General features: G+C 46.2%; 2 protein-coding genes across 2 annotated transcripts; one reads left to right on the forward strand and one right to left on the reverse strand.

Annotated features, from left to right (window-relative positions):
* Positions 1-4796: 4796 nt before the first annotated feature.
* Positions 4797-5514, reverse strand: ATP5IF1 (ATP synthase inhibitory factor subunit 1). Its single transcript, XM_051772286.1, has 3 exons — positions 5380-5514; positions 5170-5282; positions 4797-5080 (listed from the first exon to the last, which is right to left on the reverse strand). Exons 1-3 carry the CDS (start codon positions 5473-5475, stop codon positions 4942-4944), a joined length of 348 nt encoding a protein of 115 aa, XP_051628246.1. The 5' UTR covers positions 5476-5514; the 3' UTR covers positions 4797-4941.
* Positions 5515-5621: 107 nt separating this feature from the next.
* Positions 5622-15978, forward strand: DNAJC8 (DnaJ heat shock protein family (Hsp40) member C8). The gene is made up of 9 exons (XM_051772282.1): positions 5622-5734; positions 6672-6773; positions 8417-8473; positions 10028-10094; positions 10735-10829; positions 11626-11697; positions 12854-12945; positions 13889-13964; positions 15200-15978. Exons 1-9 carry the CDS (start codon positions 5672-5674, stop codon positions 15320-15322), a joined length of 747 nt encoding a protein of 248 aa, XP_051628242.1. The 5' UTR covers positions 5622-5671; the 3' UTR covers positions 15323-15978.
* Positions 15979-16738: the final 760 nt, after the last annotated feature.

Here is a 16738-nt window from a genome sequence, read left to right on the forward strand (position 1 = left end):
GATGTTTCCTGTGTTCGGTGGCCAGAGGTTTTTTGCTGAGGCTCAGCCTGTTCCCGTCACTCCTCTTCTGTGATTGCACTGAAATTCCATTGTTTCCACATCAGTGGCAAGGTGACAGAGTTGAATCTGCTGTAGTTTGTATGTAAGCTGTTAACATGTATATGGATTATGACATTTCCTGATGCTTTAGACTTTTTATCCTAACCAATTATCAGTGCAGCTGTTACGGATAACACGTCACAGATGTGCCTGCCTCCAACAAATATCTTGTTCTCTAGTGCTCTGCTGCTATGCAGCTCTTATGTGTTTGCTGCAGACCAGACTTCCAGGAAGAAGAGGTCTGTCTTAAAAATCTTCAGGCTTTACTTACCAGTGAGGAACTTTGAGTGCCCCTGGTGTGTTCCATCACCTCTACAGCAGGGAAATGCTCAGGAAAATTTCTTCCTACAGAGGCCATGCTGCTGTCATTACCCTGGGCACGTATGTTTATTTTGCCTTGCACACAGCCAGTGTATTTAATTTTGGGAAAAACATCCACATATACTTTGTCTTTCTCCCACTTGTCTGCTCTTGAGTGGGGAGAACAAGTGTGTCAAAAAGGCCCAAAGAGACCAGACTGGGCAACCTGGCTACCTTGCACTAAAACCAGCTTGCTAAAGACCTTGGATCTCACTTGCCTCTCTTTTCACTTCTTTCCCCACCCGAGCCAAGGATTCTTGGCAATTTCTGTCACATTTGTGTAGGACGCAGCACAAACCAAGCACCTTGGGAAGCAGCTTCTGTTTGCTGCAGCAAAAATCACCAGCTCAGTTTTAGCTGAAAACAAAGTTCACTTTTCCTGCTTCTGCAGTGGCCAAGCAGTTTTGGGCCATGATCTGTAGAAGCACAGAAAGGACAGAGGATCTGGGGGTAAGGAAGGATAAACATCTCATTGAGATATAAAGGCTGCTCCAAGAAGAGAAGTTCTTCGTGGAACTGCTCTGTAAGTGGCTGTGGGGAGTCAGGGTGTTGTGAACAGGGGTCAGTCCAACCCTGAGGAACAAGCAAATAACCAGGATGCACCGGTTCTGGCAGAGAAAAGAATCCCTTCCTTTGTGTCTTCGGTTCAGAGGGGGAGCCAATCATGCCATCAGCCATTCCAGAGCAATTGAGGAAACCCAGAACAATAAGCTCCTCTATGGCCTGTTGTCTGAGTTCAGCACTGTTCTTGCAGCCTTACCAGTTTCAAACATCAGCTTTGGGTTTTGGTTGCTCTGAAACAGAATTGCTTGGAAGTAGCTGGCAGTTTGTAGCTACTGATTGCCAAAAGACAACTGAGCCCTGTCCTCCAGGTCACACTGGACTGAGGGAGAGTCCTGGGAAGGTCTACAGACAGCTTTTACCTTCTTAACCCCCCAGCAATCACCTAGGTCCAAGATGTAGTCTTGGTTTACTCCCCAGCGTTCCTGCTCTGGAGTCCTGCAGCAAACTGTCTGTAGCGGGACCTGGCATCTCTCCATCCACTGGCCCTGGAAGCGGTGGCTGAACCCAGACAAACTGCTTGCAAATGCTCCTGTCATTTGTCAGGAGCCCAATGCTATTGCAGTGATCTCCAGAACACCAAACCTTTTTTGGCAAAATGCCCGTCAGACTAAATGCATCTCAAATAATTTTTTGCCACCCTGTAGTTGAAATACTTCTGCTAAGAGGACTGTCTGTAACTCAGACTTGGACATTTTTCATCCCATGTTTTTAATCATAAGCACTGTCAAAGGAGCTGCAGAAAAAACACGTTCCAAGCCTGTAAGCTGATGCTATTGACATATTGCATTGCACTTGGGAGAAAACCCTTAGCCATGCACTCCAGACCCAGTACACTCACCTGTGCTGGTTAACTGCTGCGTCACAGGAATCAGGAACAGGCAACATCGATGTCATTTGGTAACTTATTGCAGAGACAGTTTGAAGTTCAATAGAAGTAAGAACACCACTTCTGAAGAGATGCACTGATGATGAAACTACACAAAACAAGATGATTTAACATCTCCCTTGCCCAAAGGCAGAGGTTCCCCTTGAACATTTACTTCAAACCACCTTTTAGTGATCAGACACTATATCAATTCATGCTTCTTACTAACCTCGGGAAACAGGAAAAGACATTTCTGTAACTGAGGTTTTAGAGAGCACCAGAACCAGCACAAGAAAAAGGGTCGAGGTGACCAGGGGTGCTGGGAACTCTGGTAGGAACTCAGTTCCTCACAGAATTGCAGCTGGTCAGCATAAGAGGTGGAGTGGGTGAAGTGCTTGTCATCTCTAGAGACAAGTTCAGGAGAGGGGTCTTTTACTAGGCAGAGATATTTACACCACCAAGGAAATAAAGCAGTGCCTGTTAACTAGGAATGGCCAGTGTCACTGGCATTAAACTAAAGCAAACTGGTTTCAGGGAGGTTTGGGACTCCCTGGAAGAGGAGGTCAGTGGGTGGATCACAGTAAAGAAACCTCAACCCAAGGACGAATTGAACACACTACCTGATGTACTAAGATTCATAGACAGGTGGGATTCCTAGTGGCGAGATGGCTGCAAAGTCAGTTATCATGCCACCTGGATAAAAATAGAGACCTTCCTAGTTTAGCAAAAGGCCTGTCAAGAGATGGGAGAAGACACCATACCCTCCTCAGTACTTCTCACATTTGTTTGGTGGTGATTTGAGCATTTTTGGACTCCAGAAGCCATTCACCTTGCTAGCCTGGGTGAATTCATTGGGCTCAGAACAATGGGCTGGTGAGATAAGAGGCTGAGTGACTCCCACAACACGCCCAAGACAGTGAAAAGGAGAAGAAGGGGGAGCAGGAAGGAGACTGCTTTAAGCAGCAGCATGGTTTATCCATTCATCCTCTCCAGCAGCCAGTCTGTGGGCACAGCTGAGTGATCACCGACTGCCAGGCAGACCATTGCTGAAAGGGGCTTCTCTCCCAGCCCACTTGCTGTGTCAGATCTGCAGCTGCCCGTCCCTTTGTGTTCTTCCACTGCCATAACCTGGTAGGAGTTCAGGTTTGCTGTAGAGGAGTTAGCCAGGCGTTCCTCTCCAGAAAATGCCGTGGGCTGATGAACTGGTGGTAAGGGTCCCAGCACAGCTACCAGTGTAGAAGCCCCTTTGAAACTGGTGCAAAGTTAAAACACGAGACCCGATTCAGAGAGTGCTGTGGGCAAAAAAGCTCTGCAGTGTAGCAAGGTACACACCTGCACATCTAATTTCTGGGGGACTTCAGAGGGTTTGTAACACCTCTCTCTGTGGCACCATACATCACAGAGGTCCAAATCACAGCACTCCCAGAGTCTCACAGCAAATCCCCTCCCTTACAGGCGCTTGGGCAGAGGCTCTGTGGCTGAGCTTACGGCATAGTTAGTGCAAAAAATGCTGAGTAAATCACAGAGCCATGAATTTAAACCCTCAGAATTTAAACCGTTCCTTCAGAATATAGAGTTGTCCTAATATTTATTTCAGCTCTTCCACAGTCCACTGTAGCTGTGATGCCAAGAAATCAGTCTTCAGTGATGACATCTCACTAGTGACTCTGCAGCTTTTGGGGGAAGCCAACCCCAGCTGACAGATACAATAGGAAAAGCATTCTGAAATGGATAAAAAAATCAGATTTTTAAATGGGTATAACCTAAACGGGTCAATATTGCTTTTCATGACTTAGTTCTTCCCCCGAGGTTCAGGGAGGTGGGGAAGGGGGAGTTACTAATATTTTTGTAATTAGCCCCATCTAAAAAGGGACCAAGCCTGCAGTGAAGCTCTGTACACAACCTCAGCACAACTCACCACAGCATCTCCCACAGACCGAGCACAGCCAGGCAAGGATACTCCACAGTACAGCCTCTCTTCCAGGGCTGATCACATGGGTGACATCTTCATTGAAGAACGTTTTTTAAGGGCATTAGAGTGACAGTGGTGTCATTTACTCTGCAGACAAGACATGCCACTACCTGCAGTGTTCCTCAGGTGAGAGCAGTCCAAGGGGAGCAGCTGGCTGGGGGTGTACCAGGTAACACAGGAGAAACTGGGACACCTTCAGCCAGCCAGTCACACCCTTGTCAAACCACTTTCTACATCAAAGGTATCATTTGCCTCCTGCACTTTCAGACAGGGCAGTTCCAGGCACGTACCCACCCAGTTCAGCGTCGTTGCTACCCTTCACCAACTGTAACGCAGCCTGGCATTCACCAGTGCTGCAAACCAAGCCAGTTCAGGCAGATTTATGGACACAACAGTGGAAATGTAGAAGGCAAGGCTGTTTTTTTTTTTCCTGCCCATTCTTATTACATAAAAAAATCCCCCTCTTGTCAGGGCTTAGTGCAATAAGACCATAGTATTTCAAGGCACTTACTGTGTTTTATGATGAATTTCTTACACTAAAATTGCAAAAGTGATTGAAATAGCATTAAATTAGTCTTAATCCATCCTTCTTTGGAAAGTGACTTAGCTAAGGAACAGAGAACTAGAGACAATAAAATAAAACCCCACTGGGCAATTAAAGTCATTGTGGAAAAGAACACTCATGTCCAAGTCAGGATCTTGGCTGTCTTGCTCCAGGAACTAGCACCATCACACATGACATCAGCATAACTCTAAAGTTATCTCACTAGGTACAAATGGTCATTTCTTTCAAATAAATCTAAAGAAAGTAGTTAAGTTCTGTACAGGTCTGTCTATTCAGGAGTACATCCTTATTTTGGAAGAACAATGAAGCTTAAAACCAGACAGTGGGGTTGGTTGTTTTTGTTTTCATGAAACAGTTACTGAGCAGGAAAGTGAGACTGAGTAGTTTATTTGACAATGTTGCAGACCATAGTATAATTGGATGGGTTTAGATTATGCAGATCAAAATATACAGTCTCCAACGCTGTTTTTACACCACATTCAGTATTGGCCATGCACATTCAACAACAGCACCAGCTTAGTCATCTTTAAGCTGCTTGATCTTATGCTTATGGCGCTCAATTTCTTTTTGCAGCCGCTCAATCTCTTTCTGGTGGTGATGGATCTCTTCCTCGTGGTGTTTCCGTAAAGCAGAGAGCTGCTCTCGCTCCTTCTCCCTGCAAGAAAGGACGGGCCGAGGTGCAGCCCCGCAGCCGGGCCGCGCCAGGGCTGAGGGAGTGGCCCCGCAGGCCCCGGCCTCGCTCACCTGAAGTACCGCTCCTCCTCAGCCGCCTGCTTCTTCCCGAACGCGCCGCCGGCCTCGCGGATGGAGCCGCCGCCGCCGCCGCCCTTCCCGGCGCCTTTACCCAGCTCGCCGAGCTGTAGGAGGGACGGCGGTGAGTGCGGGGCGCAGAGGGACAAAGGGACGGAGGGACATCGCCGGGACACCCCCCGCCCGCCGCGCCCCCGCGCCCACCTGGTCGGCGCCCGAGCTCGAGCTCCAGCGCTGCTGCTGCGCCAGCAGAGCCCCGCGCAGGCCGAGCCCGCCCCGCGCCGCCGCCACGGCCGCCATGGCCGCGTGCCCTTGGAGCGCCCGCCCCGCCCCGCGCCTGCGCAGCCGCGCCTGCGCGCGGGGCCCGGCGGGAGCAGAAGGGCGGGGGGCGGGGCCGTGAGACGTCACAGGCGGGGCCCTCCCGCGCGCCCGGCGGGGGTGGTGTCTGTTGGCGCGGTCACGTGGCGCGACGGCGTGGTCACGTGGTGCGGCGGCCATGGCGGCGGCGGGGCCCGGCGCGGGCGCGGCCGAGGACGCGTTCCTGACCTTCTACAATGAGGTACCGCCCGCGCCGGGCCCCGCTGCCCCCGCCCTGCCCGGCCCCGCCGCCTCCCCCCGCAGCGCCGGGGCCCGCGGGCCGCGCGGGACCGCGCTGTGCCAGGCCCGGGGGCCGCCGACAGGCGGGCCGGGCGGAGCCGCTGTGGGCGCTGGGCGGGGGGGGGGGCGAGTGGCGGGGGGTCCGTGCTGTCCGTGCTCGACCCGGCCCTCTGGCAGCCCCGGCGGTGCCCGGGGGGGTCCCGCGCTCGGCTCGCTGGAGGCTGTGCCGCCCGGCCCTGAGCGCGGCACCCCGTGCCCGGGTGTGGGAACCTGTCCCCGGGGCCCCTTCCCTGTGCCGGGACTTGGGGCGCAGCCTGGGTATTTTACCTGAGCTGCCCGCACACAGGCCGTGCTGGTTCGGCAGATCCGTATATCTGTAAATAAAGCTGAACATTAAATATAAACGCATGGCTTGGTTTTGGCGTAGTACTATGAAGAGCAAAAAGTAAACTGAACTGAACTAAATAACCTGTGGTCAGAGTGAAGTGGACTTGTGTACTTGCATCGGTATCACTTCATGTGTTTAAAGGGCTGTATTGCCAGCAGCGGGTTAAAAGCAATAGCGCGGTGTTTTCAAAGGAATCACAGCGACAGGGCTGCTGGAAGAGCAAGGGGGAGGGAAGAGGCACAGCTGTAGAGCAAACTGTAGGATAGACGGACAGAAGTGCTCTGCAGGGTTTTTTATGGTAAAAATGTAACATTAAAAATACTGTCGTGCTATAGAAAAGGCTCAATGATATGCTTTGCTACAGCTTCAGTAAAATAGCCCCAAGCTTGAGGCGAGCAAGAAGTATCGTGAATTGTAGTAGGGGACCAGTGTAACTGGTGTAGTAATCGCGTGGAAAAACAGGTAAGGATGTTGTGATGGTCAGTTAATGCAGGTCTCTCTTGTTCTTCAGGTAAAGCAAATTGAAAAACGAGACTCTGTTTTAACATCAAAAAACCAAATTGACAGGCTGACCCGACCCGGATCTTCCTATTTCAACTTGAACCCTTTTGAGGTTAGTTTGAACATTTTGTCCTCCCTTCTGACTTAGTCTACCAACTTCTTGATTTCCTGAGTATTTTATTGCAGTAAAAGACTGAACATAAAGAAACCAAAATCTCTAGGTACAGATTACTGTGCAAAAGTTTTGCAGAAGCAGAAAGATGGTATCTGTGTGCACACTCTCTTTCTCACTGATGGCGGTGCAAACTATGTTCTTTTGTCACATTTCCCTTATGCAACATCACTGGATGATTTGGCAGATCAGTGCTGGGTACTTTCTGAACAGAAAAGTAACAGCTGGAGGTGGCAGCTTGGCAAGTTCTGGTCAGAGCTTTCTTAATTCAGCATTTCTAGTTCTGTGTTTTGTTTTGTGTGTTCATCCCAGTGAACTTGTGTAGCCTGAAGAACACAGTAAATAATTATTGTGGTATTCAGCTGGAGCTGGCTTTCCCTGTGTGTATTCCTTCCTGATATCATCTTCTCTGCCTTTTTAAAGCCCCAAGTGCTTTTTGTAGACCCAGTTCACGGCTAGAAGACCCAGTTCAGGTCTTTTTGTAGACCCAGATCAGTTGGCAGATTCACTCTGACAACATTCAGTTTTGTGTAGATCTTAGATCTTTGACTTGGAGAGTAAATTAAGAAAGCCATTTGGGAGTAGACTGTAGCTTTCCTGTGGGAGAGTATTTTTTATTTACAGACTACCGTGAATCTGCTCACTTGTTGCTTAGATCTTCTGTTCAGTAAATTAATTCACAGAAGAGCTCCTAAACTTTGCTGCATCCATAAAGATCAGTAGACAAGTGGTCTCATTCATGGAAACTAAACAGTAAAACTCTACTGTCTTCTTTTAAAATGATAAAATGAATAAATTCTTACAAATGGTGGTTTCCTGCCCAGAGTTCTCAGTTATGAATGACCTGACAGTGTTCCAAAGCCCCCATATGCTTCTGTTTCTGCCAGACTGAACACTGCTACAGGACTGGTTGAAGGTTCAGACCAAGTTATGGATGGCAGCTGTCTACACAAGACTTGAGTGTAGAAGGGGCACTGGCATAGTCAGAGGAATCTAGCATTAGTAGAAGTAGAGTGTCACAAAGATGATGACTACTAAAATGTTTTTGTTTTACTGGGTGAAAATTCATATTGTGATGGAGGAAGCTTTCTGGCGTGTGTCTGTGTGCCAGTGAACCAAGTGTTACAGAATGTGCTGAGTTGGAAGGGACCCATCAGGATCACTGAGTCCAACTTCTGGTCCTGAAAAGAACACCCCAACAATCCTACCCTATCCCTGAGAGCATTGTCCAAACACTTCTTGAACTCAGGCTTGATGCTGTGACCACTGCCCAGGGGAGTCTGTTCCAGTGTTCAGCCACCCTCTAGGTGGAAAACCTTCTCCTGATATCCAGCCTAAACTTCCCCTGACTCAGTTTCATGTTGTTTCTTTGAGTCCCATCACTGGTCACGAGAGTGAAGAGATCAGTACCTGCCCCTCGTGAGGATGTTAAAGACCCCAATGAAGTCTGACCTCAGTCTCCTCCAGGCTGAACAAACCAAGTGGCTTCAGCCACTCCTCATAAGAGTGTTAGAACTTACTGCCAGAAACCTGATTCATGGAGAGTAGCATCAAACTTCCTTTGCTCTCATGGTGTCTTTTAGGTGCTGCAGATGGATCCTGAAGCCACAGATGAAGAGATAAAGAAAAGATTCCGACAGGTATTTGGCTTTTGTACTTGAAGTCCCTGGAAGGAAACTAGAAGTTCTTTTGAGATTGTGGAGCTGGGCTTGGGCTCAAGAAAAATGGTGATAAAGCTGTTCTTGGGTAGAGGAATGGCCATTTTTGACAGAAATGCATAGAACAATGCTTGTATCAACAAGAGGAGAGCTGCAGGAGTGTCCCTGGTCCGTGCATGATTGGCTGCTTTGCCTGTGCAGTGTGTCAGGGGGCTGTTGCAAACTGATATACCCATGTATTATCATCTTATTGAACTGGACTTCAAGGAGAAGATGAAAAGTCATCAGAAATCTGAAAAAAGGTATTTTTCTCTATAATATGGACTTGAATCCAGAAGTGTATTTTCTCTGATGTTTCTTTAAGAATTTCAGTGGGCATTTTTGGTGGCTTGGTTACTGGGAACAGCAGCAGCCCTCCTCAATGACCTGTCTGCAACAAAGGAAACATTACCCCAGCTTCCCTCTGCTGACAAACCTGCAGGAAAAATTTGAGTTTAATCAGCGCATGCAGCAAAGAAAGGGTATTTTTAGGGCCGTGGCCTCCACCTGAATTAATGCTGTGAGTGCTGGCTGGCAGAGGAATGTGCCTGCCAAATTGGTGATGGGATATGGGCTCCTCCTGTAGATGGGAGGTGGAAGGATAAACTTTTGATCTGTGTCTGGCTTCTCAGCTCTGTGAGACAATAAAACTGGGGCTGTCTCAGCTTTGGGCTTGTAAAATACTACAGGGAGATGTTTTGCAGTCAAGGCGATGAAGTGAAAAATACAGTATGTGGAACAGCCAACAGAGGGGAAAGAAGACAAGTAAATCTGTTCAGGACTGAAGGCAAACCTTTTCCCTGGGAACTAGAGAGTGGCAGCTGTAGAGTAGTTATTTTGCATTCCTTGGCACTAATGCAGTTTCAGTTGCTGATCTGTACAGCAATAGCAAAAATAAGAGATTTAGAAAAAATAGCTATATGGGGAAAGTTTGAAAGAACTTTGTATGGAAAAGGAATGTGGAGGAGGACATGTGCTTTCCAGCACAGTTAAAGTTGCCCTAAGGATGGTAGTGATCCATGTCCTGTCTCTGCCAAAGTACAGGAAGAAATTTTCTTAACTTTTAGTAAAGTAGCCTAAGGAAAAACTTTACCACTCTGAATAGTTTGGTGTTTGGACAACCTTAGGGATACTGGAGAACTTCTTGGGAGAATTTGGTTAAGGATGGTCTTTGTGGGTTTGGTTTTCGTCAAGACCAAGGATACAAAACTTGTGTGACCAAGGGGTTCATATCAGCCCAGGCACTGCAGCTGAGGGCTGTTTAGATTTTTCCACACTTCCCAAACTGCAGCTTTTCTCGGATAGCCTGTTTGTTAGACGGACTGTTTGATTTATCAGTGTGTACTGGCACATGCTTCTGCATGAGTTGTCCGTGTACAAAGTAATGTGACCCCTTGGGATTCTTTCTGTCTGAGACTATTTCACTCCTCTCAAAAATCTCTGAGATACTCTTCATCTTTTACAATGATCTTGATAGCAAAATCCTTTCTCTTGCAGCTGTCAATACTGGTGCATCCAGACAAAAACCAAGACGATGCAGATAGAGCCCAGAAGGCATTTGAAGGTAACACTCACCCTTTCTCTGTGTTGCTCTGGGTTAGTAGTTAATGCTGCTTTTCTAGTGCTGGTTTAAATGTTCGTTGAGGTGGAGGGGACAAGGGTTGCTGCATAGCTGCTTTAGCAGGGATAGAAACAGCTGCGGGAGCAGCAGCTGTGTGGGGTGGTGACATTTCAGCAAGTGGCACTAGGTGGCAACAGTGGCATTGTCATGTCACAACGGGGACAGACACCTCTGTGGGGTTTTGGGATTGTTCAAGAAAAACTGTTTGATCTGTGCATTAGATTGTATTCAATGACCATACGACAGAAGTAATGTGTTGGTTTTAGATGTATGCTTTGCATCACAGTGAGGTGTTCTGCACCTTAAACTCACCTCATGCCCTATAACTACAGCTGGTAGGACTGGTACTTTCACCTGCTGCCTCCAGAAGGTATGGGATAGTTCCTACCATTACTATACCCTAAAACTCATTTAACTAATCATGTTATTACTTACCTAGATGTATTTAATACAAAAAAAACCCTGCCAAACAAATGACACCCACAAATTCTAGAAGCCAGATTTTTAATGCCAACAAGTAGCACTCTTGTGATGCCTTGTGAACGTGACTGCTGGTGCTATTAACGTTGCTCCTTTTTGTTAGCTGTAGATAAAGCGTACAAGCTGCTGCTAGATCAGGAGCAAAAGAAGAGAGCCTTGGATGTGATACAGGCAGGAAAAGAATATGTGGAACACACTGTAAGTATGGGAACATCTAGGGATGGGGGTGAGTGGTAATCAATCAAATCAATCAATCAAACCTTGTAATGGAGCTGTGCAGGTGGGCTCCAAGCTCTTCACAGCAGGAACAAATCTGCTGTGTGCAGGACTGCTGTTGAGCTCAGTGCTAGATAATTCAGTGAAATTCAGTACTTGAAATAATTAGGTCAGATCACATGATCTGACCTAAATATTTTTTTCCAAGTCTATGAATGAATGATGCAGTTCAGATGTGTGTAGATAGAAGAGAATAGGTGGTGACAGCAGGAGACTGGGAAGTTTGGAGGATATTGACCTATAAGAAAAGGAGCTTGGATTGCACTGGCCAAGAAGTTAGTTGAGTGATGTGGGTGGGCTAAAACATGATAAGCTTGAGGAAGCAGATGATATGGGAGAACTCAGATACTCTTAACACAAGGGACACTTGATGTTCTGCTTGTTATTTTAGTCACTTGAATATCAAATAACAAAATAAACTTCCTCCTGGTTTGGATGGTATATATTTGATAAGAATATATCTGTTAAAAATACCCAGAAGGGATTGTATTGAAGGAATAGCATCCAACATAATACTTTTAATTACTACAGTTTGTGTGATAGTGATCTTGTAAGTGTTTATCTGGGCCTAGAACAGTTTGGTCTGAAATAAAAAAATCAGTGCAATGAAGAACGGACTTCTTCCTACGTGTTGGAGTAGGAATACAGAACTACTTGGATACAATTGTGTTAGGCCTATAAGACTTCTAAGGTTCTTATTTTTGTTCCCAATCTTTAGGTGAAAGAAAAAAAGAAACAGTTGAAGAAGGATGGAAAACCTCCCACTGTAGAGGAGGATGATCCTGAAGTTGTAAGTCGTACACTGTTCAGAGAAACTGGGGAGTACAAAGCATGTTTTGAGGAATTAAGATTCAAAACCAGTGAAGAAGTATTTATTAGACTTGTTAATGTTGTAAATCCGTACAGTTACAGAAGAGCAAATTCTACTTAGCCTCTGTAGAGTACCATGTGTCGGGTGATACCCCTGTGCTTTGGAAAATAGTTTAACTGTAGTGTAAAGAGTAAATATATCAGATTATATTGACCAAAATACCCTCTTCTTTTCTTGGAGCAATTCTTCATTGCTTGTGCATCATGCAGTCTTTTTTGAATTTAATTTCTTGTTGTCTTCTGACTGCTGGAACTGTGGCATTCCTGCTGCCCACGGAGGCATGTGTAGGACCCACTGCAGCATGGCTAAAATGAGCTCTGGGAGTTTTTTGGGTGAGAGCTGTTCTGGCTGTTTCTTCCATATAGCACTGGAGGACAGACGTGCTGTTCTGCAATAAATCACCTGTATTAAAAAAGGCATGGCATCATTTAGTTCTTTTTACCTGGGTTCTAGTCTGAAAAAGTGATATGAGAGGCTGTAACAATGACAGATGATTTCCAAACACTGACTTCATTAGTCTTACTTTCGTCACCTTTTTTTTTTGTGGAAAGTGATTTTTTTCCTGTTAATATCAACACAGTAACCCCATAACCATTCTATTTTCCACTGATTTTCGTAAGTCTCTTGCTGTTCTTTAGTAATTAAGGTTGTTTTAAGTATACTGATTTCCTACTGGGAAACCAATGCTAGATTTTTACAACACATCAAGATCTGCTGAAAAATTACTCTCTAAACAGTGACCATTTTGCCTTTTTTTGTCAAATGTAAAATTGCAAGACTTAAAGAGAGTTTGAAATGAACAGTTCTGTTTAGACACAACTTCATCTATACAAATTAAAACAAGACTAATATGAGGCTAATATGTAGTTGCTTCCTGGTGCCAGGGCCAGAATTTAGTCAGCAGTGGTTTATACCTTTTTGTGTGCTGCTGCTATTGACCGCTGTCAGAGTAGGATAAGGGTTATGTGGGCACACCTATGGTTCACTTTCTTCTTATGCTTCTTACATTCATATGTAAAACAGACTTTAGCTATGTTAATGGGCATTATTTTAAGACTGGATTTGTGTTTTACAGTTCAAACAAGCCGTATACAAACAGACAATGAAGCTCTTTGCTGAACTGGAAATTAAGAGGAAAGAAAGAGAAGCAAAAGAAATGCATGAAAGGTATAAGCAGTGTTCTGCTTGTGCAATTCAGGCTCTTCTTCCCCCTCATGCTTCCTCAGAGAAGATAAGGGACCATAGAGTCTTCAAATAGTCTAAGTTGGAATGAACCTCTGGAGATCATCTGGTCTGACCTCCTGCTGAAGTTAAGGCCTTAGATTAGATTAACAAGGTCAAGCTGACCTCCAATAATGTAGATTCCCCCACTTCTCTGTGCAGCCTGTGGGTTGTAGAGCTCTGTGCTTGAGAAAAGCACACAGGAAATTTGCCCTCCTGTGTTGAAGACATTAATATATTTGATATGCTTGTATTCTCTTATGTGTACACATGGAGGCCAGCCACAACAGTGAAATGGTGACACAATTCTGCATGCTGTTGGCATGCAAAGGATTGATTTTTAATTTTAATGAAGTGTCAGAAATACCCTTTGGCATGTGTGATCCTGAACTATTTTAGATGTTTTGATCACATGTTGCCTGAATGCTCACTGTGGATGCACTTCCTAGAGAGTGGTTCTGTGCTGGTCAGTGAGGTGAGAGATGGCTGCAGACCACTGCTTTTGATTACAGATGAAAATTAGGGGGATAAAAATTTAATTCCTACCTTGCATGTTCAAGTGGCTATTAACTTCTCAAAATATGTACTCTCAACAGTTTTAGAGACTTACCACTAGAGTTATGAAGGAGTCCGACTTGTTTTGCTGAGCAGGAGAAGCTGATTCACTAATTGTGTGCATGCTGTCAGTGGGGCCAAACCATCATCTCTGCTTGCTGCTCTTCCAAATTTGAAACAAAATTCTATTTGCTGTGCTATTTAGGTGTGCATATCTATCTCTTCTGTAGTCTGTCAAGAAATCAGAAGAGTTTTCCAAGATGTTCTGAAAGTACTACTGTTTCTTTAAAGTAGATGCTTGTGGGTTCATGACTTGTGTGTGGTTCCCTTCCAGGAAGCGGCAGAGGGAAGAGGAAATTGAAGCACAAGAGAAAGCTAAACGAGAACGAGAATGGCAGAAGAACTTTGAGGTAATTAGCAGTTTAACTTTCAGGATGGGCCTCAACAATTCTTGGCCATGCTGCATGGGATGGCTACAGAGAGATGAGACCTTTTGTATGCAAGTCTATAAGTCTATAAGATAATTTAAGTAAAAGATCTGCACTAGCCTGGGTGGTCCATGTGTAGAGAGAAGAGCCCAGAAGGGCTTTCGTATCACCTGTGCAGAAACGGGTCTGGTCAGTTAAGGTATAGTATTGTTCACCTATGTCAGCAGTTCATTCTTGTCTCTAGTTGTGAATTTGAATTGTTGCTTAGCCCAGGTCACTGGAGACCGGCAAAACTTAATCTGGCAACTGCTTGTGTGGGCTGTTGGTGGTACTTCCCAGTCTGGTTGCTAACACTTATGGAATCTGTGTCTCCTCTAAATATCAGAAACATGATTGACAGTCACTTCCCTGTACTCTGCCATGCTGCTGTCAGGGTTTAGGTGTGTCCAAAGTGGTTTGTGGTCGTTGTGCTGCTATTCTAGGGGTCAAACCTACAGCCCACCAGGATACTCGATCTAGCCTGTAACTGCTCCTTCATTACACACCAGAGTTGAAGACCTGAGACGTGCAGGGGTGGTGGGCAGGAAAGAAGTCATTAAGGATGTGCAGGACCTCATGAAACAATGAGCTAGATTCTTCATTCATGTTTTTATTTTTTTTAAATTTTTTGTTTTTGTTATCTCCTCAGGAAAGGTTTCTGCTGCTCTGCAGATAGGGCAGGGAGAGGAGAAAAGTGCACCAGAGACCTTTTCTCATTGTGTCAATATGGTGAGACTTGGGGTGAGAAGCATGAGAGAAGGCAGCAGTATGTTTTCCTTCTCTCTTCTCCCTGCCTCCAAGCTGCAGCACCAGGAGAGTGAGGAGGTGAGACAGAGAAAGGAGATGGCACGTTCTGGGCTGGCAGATTAGGAACAGCCATTGGAGAGGAGGTTTCTTTTTATCTTTACACATTAGAGGATTCAGCTGAGACTAGTCAGGACTGCCCAACCCAAGCTGGTTGTTTCTGAAACAAGAAACAGCAGAGTGCTTATACTGGTGTGTCTAAGCTCACTTGTAGTTCCACTGCACTGTGTTGCTCTGGCTCTTCCCAATGTCTGTGTGTCTTTGGCTGTCAGGGGCTACTGGATAAGGGAAAATTGCTACTGAAATGGGTATATGCTGCCTGTGCTCTGCCTCTTGCACTTTTTAACTCTTCACTTCCTCTCTGTTGTTCCCAGGAAAGTCGGGATGGCCGTGTAGACAGCTGGAGAAATTTCCAGGCAAATACAAAGGGGAAGAAAGAAAAGAAAAACAGGACCTTCCTCAGACCTCCCAAAGTAAAAATGGAGCAGCGTGAATGATCCTGGCAGCACTGCCCAAATGCAGCCCCTCAGTCCCCTCTCTGCTTTTAAGGACTCATTGGCACCTAGAGTAAGATATGCTTTTTAGTAGACTTGTTTGTTTCCAGTACAATTAATTATTGGTTGAAGTATTTTTTGTACTCAGTCCATTTGAAGTAGGGCCAGAGAATGACCCCGGCCAAGGCCCCGCTCCACATAGAACACTTGGCTTAGGAGAGTCCCCGCCATTCCTGCTGTCCCTGTGTCTGCTGCCCTGTAACTCGGTGTTTTGTACTTCACAGAGACTGTGCTGTTTCACCACTTCTGTTTCTAGTTTGAGAGCTGAACAAGATATTGGAAATGGATCCAAACCTTTCCAGGCATCATCCTTCTCAGCAAGTTCAGCTTGGGAAAGGTCTGGACTGGCTCTGGGATTGTGCTTCCAGCACAGTCAGTGCAGCTGGCCAGCAGTTAGGTCCTGCAGCTCCTCACTGCACTGAGTGGTGCTTGGAAGGAACCTGCCCCCAAGATTTCCAAACTAAAATCCCAGCTCTCAGACTTAGACTTCTGTTAATCTCAGTGACCTGCTGGTCACTTCCTATAAAGGAAAATAACTTCTCTTGATTAATAGTTAAGCTGCAATGGTCTGTATGTAAAATAAATTTTTACCCAAATTACTGGTTTTTTTCTTGGAATTATTAAAAAATGCAATAACAAGGGTGTGAATGGAGTGCTACCACTGAGATGGTGCTGCTCTTCAGCATGCACACGTTACCCAGTAAGGGTCTGCTGCCATCCCAAAGTCTGTTCTGGCTTGTATTTTGAAGTGACAGTCCTCAGAGACATACCCAGGAGGCTGGGAGAGGATGGCTCTTCCTGGGATGCTGCCTGGGTGGAGGCAGGCGTGCCAGGGTCTGTGCTGAGGACTGAGCTTGTGGCTGGGCCTTGGGGGAGTGTGGATGGGTTGGGAGGCCTTGGGCATCTGTCAGGAGCATAACTCCTCGGAGCTGTGGGGTGAGCTCGAACTCATGACTTTGGATTTCTAAATTCCTGCTTTCTGTGTATTGTATGTTTTTTAAGAGATTCTGAGCTATTTAATAGAATGTGCTACAGACTCGCGTGTGCTGGGCAGGTTCCTCTGGAGACCATTCTGCAAGCTCTTCCCATCTGTCCTCATGGCCATCCCTATACCTGGGTCCCGTGAGGAGCTGCTTCCATGAAAGTGCTGCTCTCCTTCCTTCTCACTGCTGTTACTAGCTCCTTCCACTTGTCTTCAAGTGAGTGTGATCCGTTGTGCTGCTCCTGAGCAGCGGCTCAGTCCGGCAGGATTGCTTCTGCTGGCCCTGGAGAGGTGCCTCCAGCTGCTCGTGTCCCAGCTCTCAGTTCTGATGAACTGCCTCCTATTCCTGCTGGAGAGGAGTGACATGACCGAGTTGT

This window comes from Manacus candei, unplaced genomic scaffold (genome assembly GCF_025592945.1).
Source record: "Manacus candei isolate 608988 ecotype Guabito, Panama unplaced genomic scaffold, ASM2559294v1 h1tg000151l, whole genome shotgun sequence".
NCBI classification, from domain to species: domain Eukaryota; kingdom Metazoa; phylum Chordata; class Aves; order Passeriformes; family Pipridae; genus Manacus; species Manacus candei.